The 19,550-nt window shown below is 51.4% G+C and overlaps 10 protein-coding genes across 10 annotated transcripts; 4 read left to right on the top strand and 6 right to left on the bottom strand.

Moving 5' to 3' along the window:
• Window positions 1–23: 23 nt before the first annotated feature.
• On the top strand, window positions 24–932 carry N7518_007054 (uncharacterized protein; the record flags this gene model as incomplete). Its single annotated transcript, XM_057187981.1, has 2 exons — window positions 24–527; window positions 678–932. 2 exons carry the CDS (start codon window positions 24–26, stop codon window positions 930–932), a joined length of 759 nt encoding a protein of 252 aa, XP_057039684.1.
• Window positions 933–1,144: 212 nt separating this feature from the next.
• Window positions 1,145–1,981, bottom strand: N7518_007053 (HHE domain protein; the record flags this gene model as incomplete). Its single annotated transcript, XM_057187980.1, has 1 exon — window positions 1,145–1,981. The coding sequence occupies one exon, from the start codon at window positions 1,979–1,981 to the stop codon at window positions 1,145–1,147; it is 837 nt and encodes a 278-aa protein (XP_057039683.1).
• Window positions 1,982–2,589: 608 nt separating this feature from the next.
• N7518_007052 (Sds3 domain-containing protein) lies at window positions 2,590–4,199 on the bottom strand (the record flags this gene model as incomplete). The annotated part of the gene is made up of 2 exons (XM_057187979.1): window positions 2,590–3,705; window positions 3,774–4,199. 2 exons carry the CDS (start codon window positions 4,197–4,199, stop codon window positions 2,590–2,592), a joined length of 1,542 nt encoding a protein of 513 aa, XP_057039682.1.
• A 384-nt stretch (window positions 4,200–4,583) lies between these two features.
• N7518_007051 (uncharacterized protein) lies at window positions 4,584–4,955 on the bottom strand (the record flags this gene model as incomplete). Its single annotated transcript, XM_057187978.1, has 2 exons — window positions 4,584–4,697; window positions 4,737–4,955. The coding sequence occupies 2 exons, from the start codon at window positions 4,953–4,955 to the stop codon at window positions 4,584–4,586; spliced, it is 333 nt and encodes a 110-aa protein (XP_057039681.1).
• Window positions 4,956–6,311: 1,356 nt separating this feature from the next.
• N7518_007050 (uncharacterized protein) lies at window positions 6,312–8,142 on the bottom strand (the record flags this gene model as incomplete). The annotated part of the gene is made up of 2 exons (XM_057187977.1): window positions 6,312–7,360; window positions 7,410–8,142. The coding sequence occupies 2 exons, from the start codon at window positions 8,140–8,142 to the stop codon at window positions 6,312–6,314; spliced, it is 1,782 nt and encodes a 593-aa protein (XP_057039680.1).
• A 1,760-nt stretch (window positions 8,143–9,902) lies between these two features.
• N7518_007049 (uncharacterized protein) lies at window positions 9,903–10,748 on the bottom strand (the record flags this gene model as incomplete). Its single annotated transcript, XM_057187976.1, has 1 exon — window positions 9,903–10,748. One exon carries the CDS (start codon window positions 10,746–10,748, stop codon window positions 9,903–9,905), a length of 846 nt encoding a protein of 281 aa, XP_057039679.1.
• A 1,598-nt stretch (window positions 10,749–12,346) lies between these two features.
• gel6 (putative 1,3-beta-glucanosyltransferase) lies at window positions 12,347–13,851 on the top strand (the record flags this gene model as incomplete). Its single annotated transcript, XM_057187975.1, has 4 exons — window positions 12,347–12,482; window positions 12,533–12,694; window positions 12,748–12,797; window positions 12,847–13,851. 4 exons carry the CDS (start codon window positions 12,347–12,349, stop codon window positions 13,849–13,851), a joined length of 1,353 nt encoding a protein of 450 aa, XP_057039678.1.
• A 221-nt stretch (window positions 13,852–14,072) lies between these two features.
• On the bottom strand, window positions 14,073–16,289 carry N7518_007047 (protein kinase domain-containing protein; the record flags this gene model as incomplete). Its single annotated transcript, XM_057187974.1, has 1 exon — window positions 14,073–16,289. One exon carries the CDS (start codon window positions 16,287–16,289, stop codon window positions 14,073–14,075), a length of 2,217 nt encoding a protein of 738 aa, XP_057039677.1.
• Window positions 16,290–16,930: 641 nt separating this feature from the next.
• Window positions 16,931–17,122, top strand: N7518_007046 (uncharacterized protein; the record flags this gene model as incomplete). The annotated part of the gene is made up of 1 exon (XM_057187973.1): window positions 16,931–17,122. The coding sequence occupies one exon, from the start codon at window positions 16,931–16,933 to the stop codon at window positions 17,120–17,122; it is 192 nt and encodes a 63-aa protein (XP_057039676.1).
• A 900-nt stretch (window positions 17,123–18,022) lies between these two features.
• N7518_007045 (uncharacterized protein) lies at window positions 18,023–18,988 on the top strand (the record flags this gene model as incomplete). The annotated part of the gene is made up of 1 exon (XM_057187972.1): window positions 18,023–18,988. One exon carries the CDS (start codon window positions 18,023–18,025, stop codon window positions 18,986–18,988), a length of 966 nt encoding a protein of 321 aa, XP_057039675.1.
• Window positions 18,989–19,550: the final 562 nt, after the last annotated feature.

Here is a 19,550-nt window from a genome sequence, read left to right as displayed (position 1 = left end):
CTATGTGTGTCGAGATCCCAACCATGTCAGTCTTCACAATCGTCTATCGAGCCCTACCACCGCTGCCACTCCCCTGGAAGCGCCGAACAAGTCTGAAAGGCAAATCCCCCGAGCTGGAAATCCATCTCAGCGAAAAGAATCCCGGCTCCTCAGACTCCGACATCAGTCCCCACGCCGAAGACCAGAACAATGGAACCGTCTTCATGTACCGTGACGTCCACGGCCCCGTGCAGGTAGCGGTGAAGACTCACGCACACCACCACACACCCACCCCCCAATCACTATCATCCACGCCGGACAATATCCCGGGACCGGCGTCGGGCCCGGCTTCCGAGTGCCGGGTGCACTATTCCAGCCAGGCGCGTCCGACGCGCGCCCAGCTTGATCGCGCCGTTAGTTGGGCGAGTATTATCCGCAGTCGGGACCGGTGGACGGCCGAGCAGGAGAGGGAGCTTGTGCATGCGAAGAGACAGCTGGGGAGGTGTCAGAAGGCGTGGAGTTCCGAGCAGGAGGTGTGGTTGACCTATGTATGTTGGCGACTATTTTTGCTTTCTTTTTCTTTTTTTTTTCTACATTACTATTGTATTGTTCCATGCAATCGAGTTCGATATCACATTTCTGAGTTTGAGTCCCGGCAGGAGAGATAACGAACTATGAACTAATTTTTGTCGGTTCAGGTCCAGGCCCTCAGCGAAGAAAAGGAGGCCCATAATGGGTTCCTGTCTATGCGGCACAGACAGCAGGACGATGAACAGCACCAGTTCCGTAAGGCGTGGAAACGGCGGCGATCTTCGTCAGGTGATGATGAGGTGCAGCAGTCTGCGATCGAGACTGCGAATCGAGTGGGGAGGTTACGTCGCTTGCAGCGTTATAGTTATTCAGGGCAACGGTTGGGCGCGACGGGATCGACAGTTTTGGCTGTGGAGGGATGATTTAATGACGATATGGTTTCTAAGTGTAGGGTTGAAAAGATAGAGGTTAATTTGTATTGTTCGTTCAGTTTGGAGTATTCTAATTAGTAGCTGAATGGATAGAATGGACTGGCATATCTAAGTCTAATTTCATATCATATCAATATCAGTATCAGTATCCAATATATCAGAATTCCCTAGACATACTCTCACAATGCCCCAACAATACAAATCTACGAGTTCTTCTCCTTCCCATCAGGCCACTTCCTAAACAAATCCGCCAACAAATCCACCGGCGCCGCCAAAAGCGCAGCAGCACTCTCAAAGAACGGCTCCGTAGGCGCCATCGGATGCGCCCTCGACGGAACAAACATCTTAACCCGATCCAGCGACTTCGTCAACCCAACACTCTCCTCTTTACTCAGCAACTCCTCAAGCCTAGGCAGGTCCACATCCTCCTCATGTCTCGCATGAATACCGAAATCGCGCATAAGCCCCTGCAGCGTCGGCACGAAGCGCGGGTCCGTAGACGAAATATCCTGGAACGCTTTCAGCTGGTGCTTGACGCCATGATGCTCGAGTCTGTTTTTATCGACGACGCCTTGGCCGTCTGGGAGGGAGTCGATCAGCGCCGGGTAGACGACGAGTTCCTCGCCGACGAGGTGGCGGGCTAGCTCCCAGGTGAATTGGTTTTGGAAGCGGGTTTGCTCGTCTGGGTCTGTTGAGGTGAGAAGTTTGCGGCTGTGGGCTTCGAGTTCGAGGTGGTCGTGTTTTATGGCGGGGAGGATGCGGCTGTGGAAGTTTGGGGCTGCGGCGTCTTGGCTGAAGGCTTGGAAGGTTGGTCTTATGTTGCCGCTTATGAGGGGATTGGCGGTTTCGGCTTTTGCTCGTCGTGTTGTCATTGGTTTTGTGATGGGGGTGTGGATGGCGAGGGCGCGCCGGATCATGAAGATAAGATAGAAGGGTGGTTTGGTGCTTGGGATGTTGTTTTGCTGTAGTTTTGGAAATATTTGGAGAATCTGCTTGATAGAATAGTTAGAATAGTCGGTGATGAGTTCCGTTTTTGTCATGATGATGAGGTGGATACTAGCCCTAAGTCGATATCAGTATAGAACATCAGCCAGTCCATGCCCCAGTTGAACCTAATATTCGACTCCTGGACAGTATATCTTGGGAGAGACTCGGAGTTGAAGGTATTGAAGGTTAGTTTGATGGAGGGAATCCGAGGTGGTTGAAGGCAATATAGCCCTAAAGGGTTGTCCCCAAGCCTGTCATCGACACAATTGCCATCTGGGGAAGAAACACCGGGGATAAGCTGCATACATCCTCCTCGCGAATGGCCGAGACTATGATATAGATTGACAACCGCCTAAAACCAAGTTACAGACTTGAAAAACAAGGTATCCGTGTAAATTGTACTGCCCAACATAGGGGCAAGAAACCTAGAAACGAAGTGCTATGTGTGTTCCCCAACGCCCGGCGTGGCGAACATCAGTCCGAAAAAGAGAAAAAGAAAATAGTCACAGAAAAAGAAAAATATCAAATCCCAAACACCTCCGAGGTCCATCCCTCACAGCATAGCTAATATGATCAATAAAGGGTAATCCATAACCGCGACCTGCGGTAAACACCATCCATCCCATCTTAACGTACATCCGAAATTTCATGCGCGTATCCCTCAGTGATTGCGGGTACGCTTGCGACTGCGCTCGCGTTCCATGGCTGCAGGCTGGAACATCTCGTAGCCCGGGTTGTAGACGGTAGGAGTCCAGTCGACACCCATTGGGGGTGCGAAATCCGGGTGCAGCTGGCTGAAGATGGCAGGATCTGACGGGTGACCATCGACCTCCTCTGCGGTTGGAAGAGGTGCCGCCACGAGTTCGACTAGAGATGTGTCGATCCAATTGGATGGCTTGGCAGCGAGGCGGCTGATGCGAGCGCAGTCGTCGTCGACTTCCTCGTTCATCAGGGCAGTCAATGGGGGCGCGTTGCCGTTGGGTCGCGCGTGGTGATTGGAGAGGACGTGGTAGGGGAGGATCGGGCGGGTGGCGGGCTTATCGGCCAGGTCAGCCAGGGCGCTCAGAGCACTGTGCGCGGCGGTTGTGCGGGTAGATCGGGTAGCATGGAAATTGTGACTAGCCGTGCGCATCATATCCGCCGCACTTGGGGTGCCGTTATCTTCGTGGCCTGTGCCCTCGGGGGTCTCATCGGCGTCGGTATTGTTGCCATTCGTCACCGCGCCGGTTCCGTGATCTGGGCGCTTGGATGTAGAGAAGAAATGGACAGCCGCCAGGTGTGCCTGGTTTGCGTGTGCGTTGAGTTCCTTGTCGGTGAAAAGCGAGTGAATCGAGTAGGCGGGTGCCACCTGCTCCTTTGCGGCCTCGGTCTTGTTGCGCTTCGCGGGGGTAGCATCGCCTGCGTCCAGCGCAGGCGACCCATTGTCCTCGTCCGGAGCCTTCCGCTTGCGCTTGTGCAACTCCGACATGAAACCGTTGCCCAACTCGTCGAGGTCAACGCGGTGACGGGTGTGCCGAGTGGTCTTGCGGTTGCCGTGGATACCACCAGGGCTGGCAGGGTTCGTGATGCTGAACTGGTTGGGGTGGAGGAGGAGGGCATTCGTGTCGGCAATGTCGAGCTGCTCCTTTTCACGCATCAGACGGGCGCGCTTTCCGGAGATATTCTGCACCAATCGCTCTCGAAGGGTAGCAGACAGATGACGGAATTCTTCTTGAGCGAAGTAAGTACGGAAATCACGGTCCCGCTGTTGTCGTTCCATGGTGTTGTTGTAGTTATTCTGTATAAGAAAAAGAAAAGTACTGATTAGCGAAAACTCCTTATAGATGAGAAAAATAAGCAACTCACCATGGCCTTAACCAATTCTGCATCCCTCCTCTCCTTGATCTCATTAACATCCTGCACAAACCTGGAATACCAGGTTCCAGCGAGGCCAGCCATCTCTTTCGCAAACTTGCTGCCGCCACCAATCGTCTCCTCAATGAGCGAAGCAATGCTCTCCGCTGAGTCCGGGAGCGGTCCCGTCACGTAAGGATCAGCATTGTTGATCAGAGTCATGTCACACTGGAGGGCGTGCAACTGCTGGCGAAACTGGATGTCCCGGTTATTGCTGAACTGACTCGTCAATTCCTGGAGCCGCTCCTGGAGCGCTGTGCGTCGCTTGTCGCGTTTTGAGGGTGCGCCGCCAGCCCCGCCGCCAGGGCTGAGGGGCGGAGGGTTCGGGTAAGACATTGTATGTGGCGAAGGTGGGCGAGAAAGAGTGGTAGATTGCATTAAGTTGGTGAAGGAAGATGAGATGGGAGGGGTGGATCACGGTTGAATTGAACGGCAGAATGTTTGGCCGCCCCGGAGAATAGACAGTGAGGTAGGAGATAAGGAGAGGAAAGGGATTTCGTAATTTAAGAGAAGTAATTGGAAATATAATAGGTAAATACAATGGATTGGTATATATTATCCATTTTCCCATTTTCTATTGTTGTTTGTTCTGATATGTTCCTATTGATGTTCCTCGCAATTGACCACGGCTATTGTACCTTGGATATTAATTTCGGTGCTACCTTCTAATATTGCTATCGGTAACTAAGCTAGCGAATATCCGGCAGATAATACTCGAAAATCAAAGGGACTGACTGTATTCGACATATCGAAACCTGCATACTACCAATCCATGGGCTGTATACAGTGTGAAAGCTTGGAATAAAGTTTATCATCGCCATACAAAAGACCAGTATCCGCACCTGGGTAAAGTACCTTAAGTTTATCTTTTAACTTCTGTGCAGTTTCAGTTAAGAGCTATATGTATCTCTCCACCCTTCCCGCATTCGCTAGCCCGCCTCTATATGTACCTGGAGTTTCTTCGTGTTCATTTCCACAGGGATATTGCCTATATACGATCTCCATGTCATAGTAGCTGATAGTATGATCAGTGAAAGAATCTCTAGGCTCTAGATTAGTCTGTAAGCCTAGTACAGTGCGATTAAAGTCCTTGAAGTTGTGAAAGTCCGGGGGGGTTATATCGTGCTCCTTCATGATTTCCTCAAGGTATTATAGGTAGAATGGATTTTCACTTCGCCAGCCATATATAAGGATTTGGTATAGGGGGGCTTCAAACTTCGGAATATCGATTCGTAATCACATATTATACAAGTGATCGCAATTTAGTGTCCTATAGACAGACACTTTCGAACCAGATCAGCTAAAGTATTCTCAGAGGGCTTCACGGGCCCCTATATGACCCATAGGAGGCAGTTATCGTCGATACTAGAGATATCATTGTTCATTATCATACGGGTATTAATTGCACTACGAATCTCCCTGCACTCCTATTCATTGCCTTGGCTAAGCAATTTACCTAGGAGGATAGCCCGTCTAGGGTTTGTTTCCAGCTGATAGGCCCATCAGTATGTGTGGCAGTGGACAGAGCCGCATTTTGAGCCTAGTTCGTAGGTCAGGAGCCCCCTTTTGGATTCTGTCAAGATATAAATAGGGACTGGGTTCCCATGCCGCTTCCTCTAGTCCAGTGCCCCTAAGAGCATTTTGTCTTCGGTGGCTTTTATATCTTCATTGAACATATCGCCATACCTCCGGCAGGACTACAATGGCGACTCTAATTGTGGGGCTAGCAATAACCGATTCGGGGAAAGCGGCAGCCGCCAAACCCGTTCAGGATGTGTCTAACCGGATGAGGAAGTGATGGGGACTAGTGCCATTTTAGGGATAGCGCGGCGCCAAACTGCATCTGGCCACGCTAAACCGGAACGGGGGCCGATGAGGGCGGACGCCAAACCCGATCGAGGGGGGCGCCGGATCCGGCGCCGTCGGCACAAATGGTAGTTGTCCGCAATGAAAGCCATAGACCAAGTTATGAGATGAGCTATAGTTACCATGTAATCTCGGTGATGCCTAATGGGAGCCTAACGAAACCATAAGCATGATCCCTGCAGATACGGAGTACAACATATATATTCCAGTGATATCCTAGATTACAGAAGAAAAGAATGTTGTTAATAGCAGATATATTCCCACTAAATCGTGTATATTTATATCCATCATCAAGACAAGAAAAAAAAAAGGTCCAAAACGTTCATAAGACCCGAATCGCCAACACCGGGGTATTCATAGTTCATTCAAAATGTTCACGCGGGGAAATGGAACCCCCAAACGAGTAATGCAAGGTGCGAAAGAATTACTTCGCACCGGAAAATCGAAATCCAACACCGGGGACACCTCCATGGGTCCCATGTCATCTTTTGTCAAGGCCGTGTGTTAAAATATGCTATTGGGGAAGAAGGGGTGGTGGAAATGAAAGGGGTGAGGATTCGAAGGTGGGGATTCGAAATAGGAGTCGAGGAAAAAGGAGGAAAAGCGATCTAGCAATGCTGCGATCTAATTCGTTCGACGAATCACAAAGACACCAAGCTCGATACCATCACGAGGCTCGTTGTCCTCGTTATAGCGTCGTTTGCGGATGCCGTCGCAGATTTCACTTAGGAGCCCGGAAGGCGTTACTTCTTTGTTGCCCATCATGGAGCATCCAGAGCTTGTCCTCTTAGATGCACGGCGGCCGTTTTGCCAGTACAGATTGAGGAGTTCCTTCATGCGGGGCTTTTCCTGATGGATGAACCATTCGGCCCAGAGATTGCGGTCGAGGTGGGTGTCTCCGCGGCCTGCATCGGTCACGTGAAACCGGGAAGATGAATCGTTATCGCTCAATGATTCACAGAGCGCCACGATGTTCGCCTTCATGGTGGCGAAGTCGTCCATTTGGGAGACGGATGAAAGCTTGCCGAGGTAGCGGCTCACGTCTGCGGACAACTCATTCACCACCACGAGCTGGCGGAGAAGGGGGTCGAGGATGGGGCCCAAGTATTGGGACTTGAAGGTTGATGCACCTTTCTTGGTCGGGTACACGAAGAGGAGGGAGCCGCCATTCGGTGATAGCTCACTCAGACGATCAACGAGGAAAGATGGACGAGTCCGACAAAACAAATCACGGTACTCTTGGGCAGAGGTTGGGGGGAGATAGCGCTCGAGGACTGAGATGTGAACGCTGCGAGGGGGAACAATAGGCATCGGGGCGTGGGACATTTGCCGTTGGAGTGGTCCACTGTAATCATGGTAAGCACCCACAACTGCTGCACTGGAGAAAACCGTGGCGTTGAAGTATTCCTCGGCGGCAGTCGGAGAACGAGGAGTGCTAGGAGGAGAGTGAGGCAGATTCGAAAGGCTGAATTGCTCGGGTACTGCGTGGGTGACGTTGATATAGGGTGATTGGCCAGGTTGCAAGTGGTTGTGAACAGCCTGGACCATAGAGGTAAAAACACTGTCGGTTTTCGGTACTGACGCTGCCTGATCAGATGTCCTAGGGTATGGAAGAGTCTGGGAAACGATTTTGACGGCCTCGCCGCCTGTCTTACAAAGGGCAAGTGATGAAGCTGAAAAAGTCAGTGATTTTCCTTGCAGCACGAATGTGTGGAATCTTACCAGTCAAGTTGATTCCATGATCCAGCCATGAACCAATGTCCTGCTGGCAGTCCATATCATCGTGGGGTCCAGGGCTGCCTCCAGAGCTGGAGGATCTCCCATCTGACGGGCTGCTGAATGTGTCCGAAGCACCGGTCGCGGAGGAATTGTCCACGCTCTGGTTATCATCCATCATAGCCATAGACCTCGGATGGTGGGAGTGCGCGTCAAACAACATCATCTCGGACTTGGGATTCCACGCAACGTGGATATCCTCTTCTGGCGGCGTGGGGGGTAATATAGCGGGGTATTCCTGATAATGCGCGTTCCAAGACGGCGACGGAGCCAAAGGCCTCGGCCCGCGAGACACGGTGGTTGAAAGACGAAGACGAGAGTCGACCGACCGAGTGCGAGAATCCAAACGGTACGGCGAACCTGGTGAACTAGGCGAGGACCGTTGATCCCACGATGGGAAGTTCACGGCCACGCTACTCTTGGAGAGAAAGCGGGAGACCGGTGACGGTCTTGTTCGAAGAGACCCCTGTGAAGCTCGTCGACGGATCCTCCCGGGGTTGAAAGTTTCCTGTATATCTGAGTTCTGGGGGAGGTGTGCTCTGGTATCGAGTTTCACTGTTGGTGGGACATGCATGGTGTGATCGTCAAGAGTGGGAGTGCCGGGCCAGTACTGTCCATTGCATGAGGGTGTCATCCAGTCTTTGTTATCCGGGCGAAGATGGCAGCGGTCATGAATCATGCGTCGGATGATCGAAGGATGACCAAAAGATGATGGCCGGGTCCGGGGGTGGGAGTGGAAGTTGGAAGTTGAGGCACTGAAGAGATCGACGTTAATGAGAGGAGGGAGGGGAAATGATTGAGTCTTGTTAGGAAAAGAAGGGATAAAAGAGAAGAAGAAGAAGAAGAAGAAGAAGAAGAAGAAGCAAAAGAGGGCGTGAATCGAATGGAAATGGACGGGAAGGGAAAAGTGGGTACCGGGTACACGAGAATAGTATGGGCGAACAGGCACTAGACCAAGTACCGGGTACAGACTGGGGCAAGGGCTGGGGCCAGACTCTTCAGGTCGGGACAGTCTAGACCGTCCAAGTCATGGAGTCATCAGTTTCCACCTTTTTTACGTTCGTTTTTTTTTTGCTGTAAGGGATATTGAATTTATATAGATACTATTCAATACCCTTAATCTAATAGACGTAAATTATAAAAAAAATACAACGACCAATAGCGAGTATGCAGCGTTGAGGACAAGTATAAAATATCGCCAGTCTAGGCTTTCGTCTTGGCTCCACGGGGCTGACGATCATTTTCAGGTGGTGCAAGTCGAGGCCAGAATACCTGAAAATGAAAGGATCCGAATATACTTGATACTCCAGATGACACTGCAAATGAATTGCTCATTACCCGAGCCAGACTCGAGCGGCTCTCTTGCTTCAACATATCTCTTCCCTAATGCGGTTTAAGCCTTGGGTTTCACAAGTCGCCAGTACCATAGAACGCATGTGGAGCCTGGGCCTGGATGAGGTACTGAGGACTTTGCCAGTGTACGCATACGATATTCCGCTTCCGGTGAGTTGGGCATCGGCACTCATTTGCCAACGCATATCACATACATAAAAGGCTATATATATTTAAGCCTAAGTATATATATAGGTCTAGGTCTAGCTTCTATATACGCTAGTTCGCAGCAAGTTCGCATTTTGAAGACCCTGAATTCGATTCGGGGTGGCACCATGACAGGCAACCCCATACATTCAGATTCAGATTCAGATCCAGCCCAGTCCGATCTGGACGTTGGGACCGTTTTATAATTTCCACCGTGCGCCTCGATCTGGTTCACTTCCCTGTTCCCATCTCCGGCGGACTCCACTGTCTCACCTAGAGTGTTGCCACTATTAATTTGATATGTCCATCCATATCTGGGTATGAATTCGCAATTTAAGAATTTGACATCCGTGGTTGGGACGGCACATTTTGGGTTTAATATATAGAAGGACACGTCAGCCGATATTACTTGCATATAATATAAGCTCTTGAAATAAGACGATTAATATTAGATTATCATATCACTATATTCACTCGACATGATCAACAAATCATATCATCCCGGCCATAGAGACCGATCACCGACGTATTCCATGGAATATCTCCATCGCCCCGAGGCGATGGTTACTTCGATTATCCACGGTTCGGGTCCCGATTGCATCACCACAGCGGACTCCAGATCCGCGCAGACCCTTGCATATCGAGAATCTGGTCTCGGTCGCGTGCAACACTGGGGAGTGCCATGTGTGAGAGATTGGGGAAATTCTCGGATGCCAATTTCCGATAGCCGATAGGCTCTCTGTACGTAGATTGCCAAGATCTCGTAGATCCTTTCTAGAACCCCGAATGGTTCAACCGGCAAAAGGTCAATCTGGAAAACAGCCCCGGTCTAAAATAACCCGGCTGAGAGTAAGAGAAAAAATGCATATGGCAGCAGTCACCATAGCCCAACAGAGCTCCTCATGAAGTCAGTGACCGGCGCCGAGACTGGGTCGCAGTAGTGCAGCCGGCCAGCGGCTGTCTCATCTCCTGCGAGCAATTCCGCAGCGAAGCGCGGTATCTCTGCTCCTCGCGCGTCAGCCGGACCTGTTTCCGCGCGAAACTAGACGGCTTCAGGGGGATTGTGGAGCGACTGCCGTAGATAGGCATGGGGGTCTTGCCCAGCGACGGGTTCACCCTCGCCGGGTTATCGAGGGTCGCGCTGAGCTCGTAGCACTGCCGGACGAGCTGCTGCACGCCATCCGTCAGACGGGACGCGCGCTCCTCGATATCCGGCCAGAAGGCATCGCCCCAGAAGGGGTCTTCGCAGACGGCGGTCTCGAGGGCGTTCAGCCAGCACTGGAAGCCGGAACGCGTGCCCGCGAGCTGCGAGGCGACGGTGACGAAGCGGATCGTCGGCTCCGAGTGCAGCACGTGCTGGACGATGCACGCCGGACAGCGGGCTGTGAGGTACCAGTCGTGTTCCTCGGTGAGGATGCAGTTCAGCCAAGCGAAGGCGCTGCGGGCTTCGCCGCGGAATGCGCGTTCGGGCTCGGCGCCTTTCTGGCTGGGGAGGGTGCGGGCGGCGATGCGCTCGGCTTGGTGGTTGATTAGGAAGAGGGGGACGAGGAGGGTGTGGATGATATCGCGGTGGAGGCGGAAGGTTTCCTGTTCGGCGGCGGTGCAGGAGTGGCGATGGCCGGCGCAGAAACTCGGTCGCTCCATGCCGCATTCTTGGCGGCGGAGCTGTTCGCGCATTACTCGGAAGGCTTCATTGCGCTCTAGCTCGACTTGCTCGTGTCGAGAGATGTGGAAGGGGGAGGCCATTGTGGATGGGTACTCCGAATATCGGGGAATATGGTTCTAGATGATTGGATATGATATATTATAGAATCATATCGGGAATTGATAAAAGACAGGTACAGGCCAAGGCTGAGTTAAAGTAGTTCCATCAGAGAAAATAATTCAGGGCCACGACCGGATGCGGGCCTGGATATTATATGGTCCCCCCCCTTTGCGGAAACGTCATTAGCCAACTGTCCCGTTTTTGGGGAGTCCAAATGAAAGCCCAGACGATCCCAATGGAAGACTCCACTAGCTGACGAACACTGTGCGTACGACGATGATCATTGGTGGACATCTCGGAATGAAGTGGAGGAGTGGAGATTGGAGAGTCTGGCCGGTCGCACATACAACAAGCTGTTAGGGATGTTGACTCCGTATACTCCTATAGATCGGGAGACGTAACGTCCCTCACATGGCTATTACATGATTACATCGATATTGACGAATGCATTCTTTCGTTACACCTCTATCGTCAATAGCGAAAAGAATCTCCTTATCTCGCCATGACCGCGTTCTAGCCCGAGTCACCGCTAAAAACCGCCCAGTGGGGTAACGTGGCAGTCTGGAATTTAAAAAGACTTCCAGGATCGCGTTGGCGTTGTGACTAGTGATATTCAAAGTTACATGCATTAGGGGTCCACGAGACTTATCATCCCTGATTTCTAGCCCGATCTCTGCCCAATGCCAAAGAATATAACAAATAAATAAATGCAATAATGTCGATCGATGAGGCAAGTTTTCAAGGCAGGACTAGGACTATCTTTCCTATGCTAGCAAGAGTGGATATAAGGGCCAAGTCCAAAATAGCAGTGATTGACAGGGTTTACGATGGGGATACCTGTCCAACATGGTGGTACCGAGGATGGAGCACAGTGATAGTGATGATAATGATGGTCCGTAAATAGTTATCATAACATGTCTCAAACCTCAATATCGTGTTTATATATAGTATAGGGGAGAGTCACTATGTATATGTGGAACTCGGTAGATTCCGGGTTAGGGGCAACATTAGGAGACTCTTAATTTTAAATCCTTTCGATATTTACTGGAGACTGCATATCTCTACCAATAAGTATCTATATCAAGTACGGAGCACGGAGGACTCCGCCTAGATTTACTCCATATTAGTTAGCTACTCCAGATATCTCCAACTGCGTGGGAATTAGGGCTCGGCCCCAACAGCTATACAACATACCCTCGAACAATCACAACATGGCACTTGTACTTCATTTGTACACCTTTCGTACTTCGTGCCAACGTTTATATCACATTGTACACCCTCAAGCTCGTAAAACAAATTAATTGGAATGCCCAGAACGGGGCCTGGAATGAAGCACGCTAGTTGAAATTAATGTGATAATTTCGTTGCTACAGTCCCAAATCAAGGAACTGCCTCCTTTTATGTTTCACCTCGACTTTCCTTCAAATTGTTGGAGGAGCGCTTTTCCCGTTTGCACCTGCCTTGTTCCTTCGTTGTTGGTAGTGTCAATTTGAGCTGAAAGCCTTTCCTTCTCTTCTCTTCACTCTTTAGCCATTGCTATTTTATCGCATCTTGCACTGTTACTCGAACAGAATTAATCATGTTGTCCTCCCTGGCATTTTCCGTGCCATTGCTACTCGCCGGCCTACAAGCCACCGCAGTCGGCGCCATCTCCCCCATTTCAGCGGTCGGCTCCAAGTTCTTCTACGAGAACGGAACCCAGTTCTACATCAAGGGTACTTAGGAACCCTGCACTGTAGGTATCCTGCCTGACTGACTCAAACAGGCATTGCTTATCAGCTTACCCCAAGTGACCCGCTTGTCGATACTGCCCAATGCAAACGCGATATCGTCCGGATGGCCGAGCTGGGCACCAATGCTATCCGTGTGTACCACGTGGATGCCAACGCTGATCACAAAGGCTGTATGTCGGCATTGGCCGATGCTGGTAGGTCGAGTCCACATGAGCAATCCCCGGTAAATCATACTGATGCGTTGTAGGAATCCACTTGTTCGTCGACTTGGACACCTTTACTACCCAGATTGAACAGGTAACTCTACTTTCTCATTCTCATGTGGACCATCTGCTAACGATCGCAGACCGCACCTCACTGGAATGAAACCCAGTTTGATCACTTCAAGGCCGTGCTCGATGAATTCCAACAGTTCGACAACACCGCCGGTGTCTTGGTCGGAAATGAGGTCCTCACCACGGCCGATGGTTCGGCTGCTGCGCCCTACGTCTTGGCAGCTGCTCGCGACGTTAAGGCCTACCGTGATAAGAAGGGCTATCGCGAGATTCCTGTTGGTTACTCCGCGGCCGATATTGCCGATCTGCGACCCATGCTGCAGAACTACATGGCCTGTTCTAAGAATGCGTCCGAGCGCTTGGACTTTTACTCGCTGAACGCCTATGAGTGGTGTGGCTCGTCCAGCTATGAACAGTCTGGATACAATATTCTGCAGAAGAACGCCACCGATTACCCCATCCCTATCTTCTTCTCCGAGACCGGCTGCAACACCCCCTCACCCCGCACCTTTGAGGATCAGGCTGCCATCTTCGGCGATAAGATGTCTGACACCTGGTCCGGATCCATCATCTACGAGTGGATCGAGGAGACCAACGACTATGGCTTGATCAGCTATGGCGCTTCTGTCGACCCGGCGACCGCAACCGCAAGCAACATCGAGGACGGCTTCACCCGCCAGGGAACCCCGACACCCGTGTCGCCTGATTTCAACAACCTCAAGTCGCAGTGGGCTACTCTGAACCCGAGCGGTGTTGCCCTTTCCGCCTACAAAAAGAGCGCATCCAGCGCCGCCATCGAGTGCCCTGCCTCGACCTCGGGTGGATGGGCCGTTGACCCAAGCTCGCCGCTTCCTACCTTGGGACAGACCTACAAGAAGGGATCTTCATCTGAATCCACAGCGACCGGTAAGACTACCAAGGCCAGTGAGACCACTTCAAGCGGAACATCCTCTGCATCGGCAACAAAGGAAGGCGCTGCTCACTCTGTGACTGTCGGCTCGCCAGTTACTGAGCGCTTGCTCGCTGGATCCTTGGTGCTGTCTGGTCTGCTGGGAGCCGTTGCTTTCTGGCTTTGATTTGTTCTTCCCGACCTTTGACGATTGTGGCCAAGCCATTGTATTGATAGCATCACATATTTGGGATAGACGACGACTGCATATCCGAGTCGTGCTGTGTTGCATACAGGTTATGTTAACTCAAGTCTGTCTTTCACGAAGCATGAAGTGTACACAAGAAATAAATTATTAGTGAATAAGAACCGGTCATTGACCATCAAGACATTATCATACATCTCCATCTAATCTTTAAACGACATACCTTCTATCCCAGTAATGTTCATATCCAACTCTGGCAGATATAGCTCAGGCATGGCAGAAACATCTTCCTTCGTATCAAAATCAACAAAATCTCCCTCAAAATTACTTTCACTCTCACTCTCACTCCCAGCATGACCAAACCCGAAATCAAATTCCGAACCCGATTCCGCAACCGAAACAGATCCCGACTCCACCGGAGCCGAAGACACAACAGAAGCACTCTCCCCCACTTCCCGAACAACCTCCAACTTCCGATTATTATTCCCCTCTTTATGACTCTCGTCCCTATGAGTCTCCCTATGACCCCCCTCCTCCCGTTTCTCCTTAACACAATGCAAAACCAACAACCCATCACCATTCCCACCCCCCTTCTTCGTAATCGCATCCGCAAACCCCTTCCGAACTCTCCCCGCCAACGGCCTCCTCGCACCCTCAAGATCAAGCATAGCGCGCACAACCAGCAACATCCGCGGCACAGCCCAGAACGCGCGATCGGAGCGTCGATCCCGCCGACAGCGTTTCAGCGCGTCGCCCTCCAGCCGCGAAATCCACGACTGGATCTGCACGGCGTTGCGCTCGAGGTGGAACGAGGCGTCTGCTATTCCGCCGCCGCGGCCCGCGGAGCGGTTGCGGGCGCTGCGGTGGGCGCTGAAGGAGGCGAGGGTGCGTTTGTGTAGGATTGTTAGGATGTCGAGGGTTGTTGCTGCTAGGGAGAAGATGTCGGCTGGGGAGTTGGGGTTTGGGGGGTGGGTGTGGTTGTGGGAATGTGGGAGGGATGGCGTGGATGTGGAGTGGCGGAGGGAGGTTGGGGATGTTAGGGATGAGGTGTTGGAGGAGGAGGAGGTTGAGGTGGACATTATTGAGGGGGTGTTCTTTGTTCGGCGCGCCCAGAAGGATGAGATGCGGTGGCGGGGGGTTGCTTGCGGTGAGGTGGCGGTTGCGTCTGTGTGGGTTGAGGACGCTGCTGAGGAGGCTTCGGAGGATGAGGAGGAGGAGGAGAAGGCGAAGGAGAAGCGGGAGGGGGAGCCTGGGCGGCCGATGCGGATGGCTGTTCCTTTTGAGGAGGAGGAGTTTGGTCTTGTGTGGTTTGGAGACGCGGCGCGGCTTTCGTTCAGTGGGGGGAGCGTTAGGCGGGTTGGCCTTTGTCTGCGCTTGGTACGTCCTCCTGAGGGAAGGAGGGTTTTGGCAGGCTGTACTGGCTTTAGGATCACCGGGCCTGTGGGACGAGTCCAGCGCTCGGGGGCAGAGTAGTTGTATGCCTCGAGGTCGTTGACATGTGGCGGGGTCAGGAGGGAGTCGAGGGCTTGGAACTGGCCGAGGCAGATGTGGTAGTCTGCGTCGACGAAGATGTTGGATGGGCGGATTGCGCCGTGGGCGTAGCCGCGTGCGTGCAGCCAGCAGACTGCCGAGGCAAGGCAATGTGGCCAGGTGATTAAGATCTGGCGACGTTGTTCTTTCTCTAGCCGTTTGAAGGCCAGGGGCTCGTCGGTGAGGAATCGGTGTAGGCTCCGATCTGCCGTGGCGCCGGTGAAAAGGACAGAGACGCTGTCGTCTTTCAGATATGAAGCGTAGACGGAGACGAGATGCTCGTGTGACAGTCTTTTCAAGCTGCGGATCTCCGCGAGAACCTCGTCAGAGGAGAAGAAATGCGGTGCGCCGCCGACCTGCACTTGGGTGCGCATGTAGACTCGACAGACAGAGCCGGCGAGAACTACTCTGTCGACCGTATCATCACGCCCGTGTATCCCGCTGCTGGTGTTGGTGCGGACCGCCTCGACGGGCACGCCCTCATTCTCGGTATAGACGACATGTTCTCCCTCCGCTATACCACGGACCAGGAATCGCCACTGTGCATGAAAGAAACTAGTCTCTAAGGCGACATCGTCTCCATCCGGAGAGAGGTGTAGTAAATCGACACTATGCTCGGCGATGGGTAGATCATCGTCGTCGCACGACTCGTCGACGAGCGCGAAGATGCGATCGGGAATGCCGATAGCGTCGAGGATCATAAAAACACGGCCGGCTTTGGTGAGGATCCATTCCATGTAGGTCTCGCTGGTCAAGCCCTCGCCCCAGTCCGGGAGCTCAAAGAGACGTGGGATGTTCTCCGGCCGCAGACGACTGATGATGTACTTTTTGTCGAGGGTGGATTTGATGCGCTCCTCGGGCCACCATAGTGAAGTTTCATTCTGAGACATACTGGCCCTGCAGAAAGCGTTTGCCGATCAACATAACGGGGAGGCCCTGTTAATATAACGGACCATGTCACTCTGGACAAAGCGGCTGTCAAAGAACATGTTTCCACCTCAACCGTAGAAAGGTGTCCGGAATAAAGGACGGCTACTGGTGGAGGGCTTATCTTGCAAGGAGATGGGCAATGTCCGATCAATAGCCCCGGGGCATCAAATGGTGTCTGTTTTAGAGTTGACTTTTCAATGCAAAGACCAAATTATTAAAGACAATCCAATGCACTATGTAACTTGTTCCATGTAAAGCCGTCGCTCAGCCAATCTAGGGCCCCAGGCTTATCTTTGCGCGGTTCCAAGGTTACCATAAGATAAGCGATCATCGCATGGCAACTGTCATATGCGCTGGTATAGATCTATTACGGGGGGCAACTGCGGCTTCGCAAGGAGAGATTCAATAATTGTCACTGTTCAGGGGAACCTGATCCATAATATGCACCCCGGATGTATCCCCCCTATGTATCCGAGCGATCATTGCGGAGAGCTCGAATGTGATCCATTGATACACCTATCGCGAGGATTACATCATATGTTTCTTTCAGTCAGAACCTCCTGCACGGAATCAGCCTGGAAATTGGTGGCGTTCGATAATAATGCCATTCACAAGCGTAGATAGCCATCTTCAACTTGCCGTCAGGAACCGAAGTCAGCACGAGCCCGGCAGCCCCGGCCGTTTGGCGCCCCACAATCTCATTTTGTACGTCGCCCTGACCCAGACTGCCGGGAAGGATTGGATCAACATGGACCGGGGTATTCTGGACGAGGATGTAATCAGCGTAGGCTAGCGCGGATAACTGCACGAGGGGGAGTCTGATGAACGACGGGTCGATTCAGGACTTGAGCCGATCACCGAAGATAGTGGACATGCCGTGGAGACTGAAACACGTTCCTGAATAGGATGGGTAGCCCCATTATTTTTGCAAATACAGTTGAGGTCTGAAGAGCCGAGAATGCTTGCGTGTCGAAGTGAGCTAGGACTCTGTCAGATTGGCGGGCGGTCCCGGATGAGATTGATGAGATTGAGAGGTATCCTAGAGCCATTTCGGAGGACACCGTGATTGTACTTAAGGTCTAATTTCGGCGTTAGAAATAGAATATGTGACATAAGTACGGAGTAGTTGTTGATAGACACCTCCCTCCAGCGCGTTGTTACTTGTGACTTGCATGAAGGCGGTGAGTAGTGTTGTTGGCAGAATCGTGTCTTAAAAGGAGAACCCAATTAGGAAAGTGCAACCTACGAGCATCCAGACATGTGAATATCCTGTAAGGACACTAAGTGCACTCAGAATGCTTTAATCTTTTGGTCTTACGTTTATTGATGTCAAACAGAAGCCTTGAGCTATCTGGACAACTCAATGCCACAGAATGGTACATATTAAGGGACTCTATGACTTGATAACTTGAACTAAAGAAGGTAGGACACTAGGTAAATGCTTGAATCTACTCTTTTTATTACTCTCATATAGCTTTAGTCTCTATGAATGAGAACTAGCTGTCTGCAACGAGAGAACATCAAAGCAGAATGTCGTACCTTCTTTCTTTGGCAAACACCTGATCGCTCCTTCCCATTTCGCCATGGACATCTCCCCCATCACTCTCAACTGAACTTTCCCCTCCTTCTCTGTTCTCTCCTCCCACAATTCTCATCTTCTAAGCAATCACTGAAATCCAAGTCATCTCCCATCATGATTGTTGTCACCGGTGGTGCCGGCTTTGTCGGTTCAAACATCATCAAGGAGCTGAATAGCCGTGGCGTGACCAATATCGTGGTTGTCGATGACATGACTGATGGATCCAAGTTCCGCAACCTGGTCAACTGCAAAGTGGCCGACTACATCGATGCGACTGCCTTCCGTGAAGCGATTCGGACCAAAACCTTCCATCGTCGTCCCCGCGTTATTTTCCACTATGGTGCAAACTCGTCAAATAACGGTAGCAACGGTAAGAAAATGCTTGAAGCAAACTTCACCTACTCCAAGGAACTCTTCCATTGGTGCAAGGACCAGGGTGTCCGCTTCATCTACGCCTCGTCCGCTGCCGTTTATGGAAATAACACCACCTTCGCCGAGGGAGACTTCCAGGAAGCCCCCCTAAATGTATACGGATACTCAAAGATGTTATTCGATCAGTACGTCGTCAAGAACACTGACATCCGCTCCCCACAAGTCGCGGGGCTCCGTCTCTTCAGTGTCTACGGACCCGGAGAACAGTACCAATCTTCAATCCCCAGCACTGTCTTTCAGTTTTACGAAAAACGCAAATCTTTCAAGGCAATTGAGCTGTTCGGAGAATACGCCGGGGTCGAGGCTGGCCAACAGAAGCGCGATTTTGTCCACGTACAGGACGTCGCGCGCCTGAACTGTTGGTTCCTTGACCACCCCGAGATCAGTGGTATTTACAATGTCGGCACTGGTGTGGCCAGCAGCTTCCACGATGTCGCCAACGAGGTCGCCAGCAACTTCGGCAACCCGGAGGGCTACATCAAGTTCATTCCCTTCCCAGCCGAATTGAAAGGCAGATTCCCGAGCTACGCCTGCGCCGATATCTCGAAGCTCCGTCGGGCCGGCTCCGTGCTGCGTTTCCGTAGCATCAAAGAAGGGATTCGGGATTACCTGGAGTGGCTTGAAAGTCCTGAGGGGTTGCTCCGCTAATCCTTGCACCGAACATGACACTCGAGTGCCTTCGGGAGGTCTATTTTTTATTCTTTGAGGACACTCTATTCTTCGAAACGGCACGCGGCCGTCATTTGTTCCTGTTTACAGAAATCTCTTCATATCTGGGTACGCTAAATATATTTATTAACATCGCCTGAGGATTTATTTAACAAGACAAAGGAAGGGATATGACCAAGAACGAAAGAATGAAATACTCAACCTGTTGAGTTCACGCCTGGATTGAGCCTGTTGAACACATCAAGACAAACCAGGTAGCCATACTTTCCATAGTGGAACAGAGATTTTCAGAAAACTACTTGCTTAGAGCAGATAAATAAATAGGACATCTTTCAGAAAAAGGCGATGTTTATCGCGTTCAATTAGGGAGCGAATAAATAGAATACAAAGCAGTCCATTAGGACAGATGATCTAAGTCAATTCCCAGCTAAAGTCCTGTCCACCCGAAGCAGGCCGAACCACTACAGAGCCGGGAAGACAAATAAGGACGAAGGAAAAACACAAAACACTGTGTACTGTGCATATTTGTAGTCACAAGAGA

Source organism: Penicillium psychrosexuale (genome assembly GCF_028828465.1).
Source record: "Penicillium psychrosexuale strain IBT 29551 chromosome Unknown utg000004l, whole genome shotgun sequence".
NCBI lineage: Eukaryota > Fungi > Ascomycota > Eurotiomycetes > Eurotiales > Aspergillaceae > Penicillium > Penicillium psychrosexuale.
Note: the sequence above shows the minus strand (reverse complement) of the source record. Positions and strands in the feature narration are given on the sequence as shown.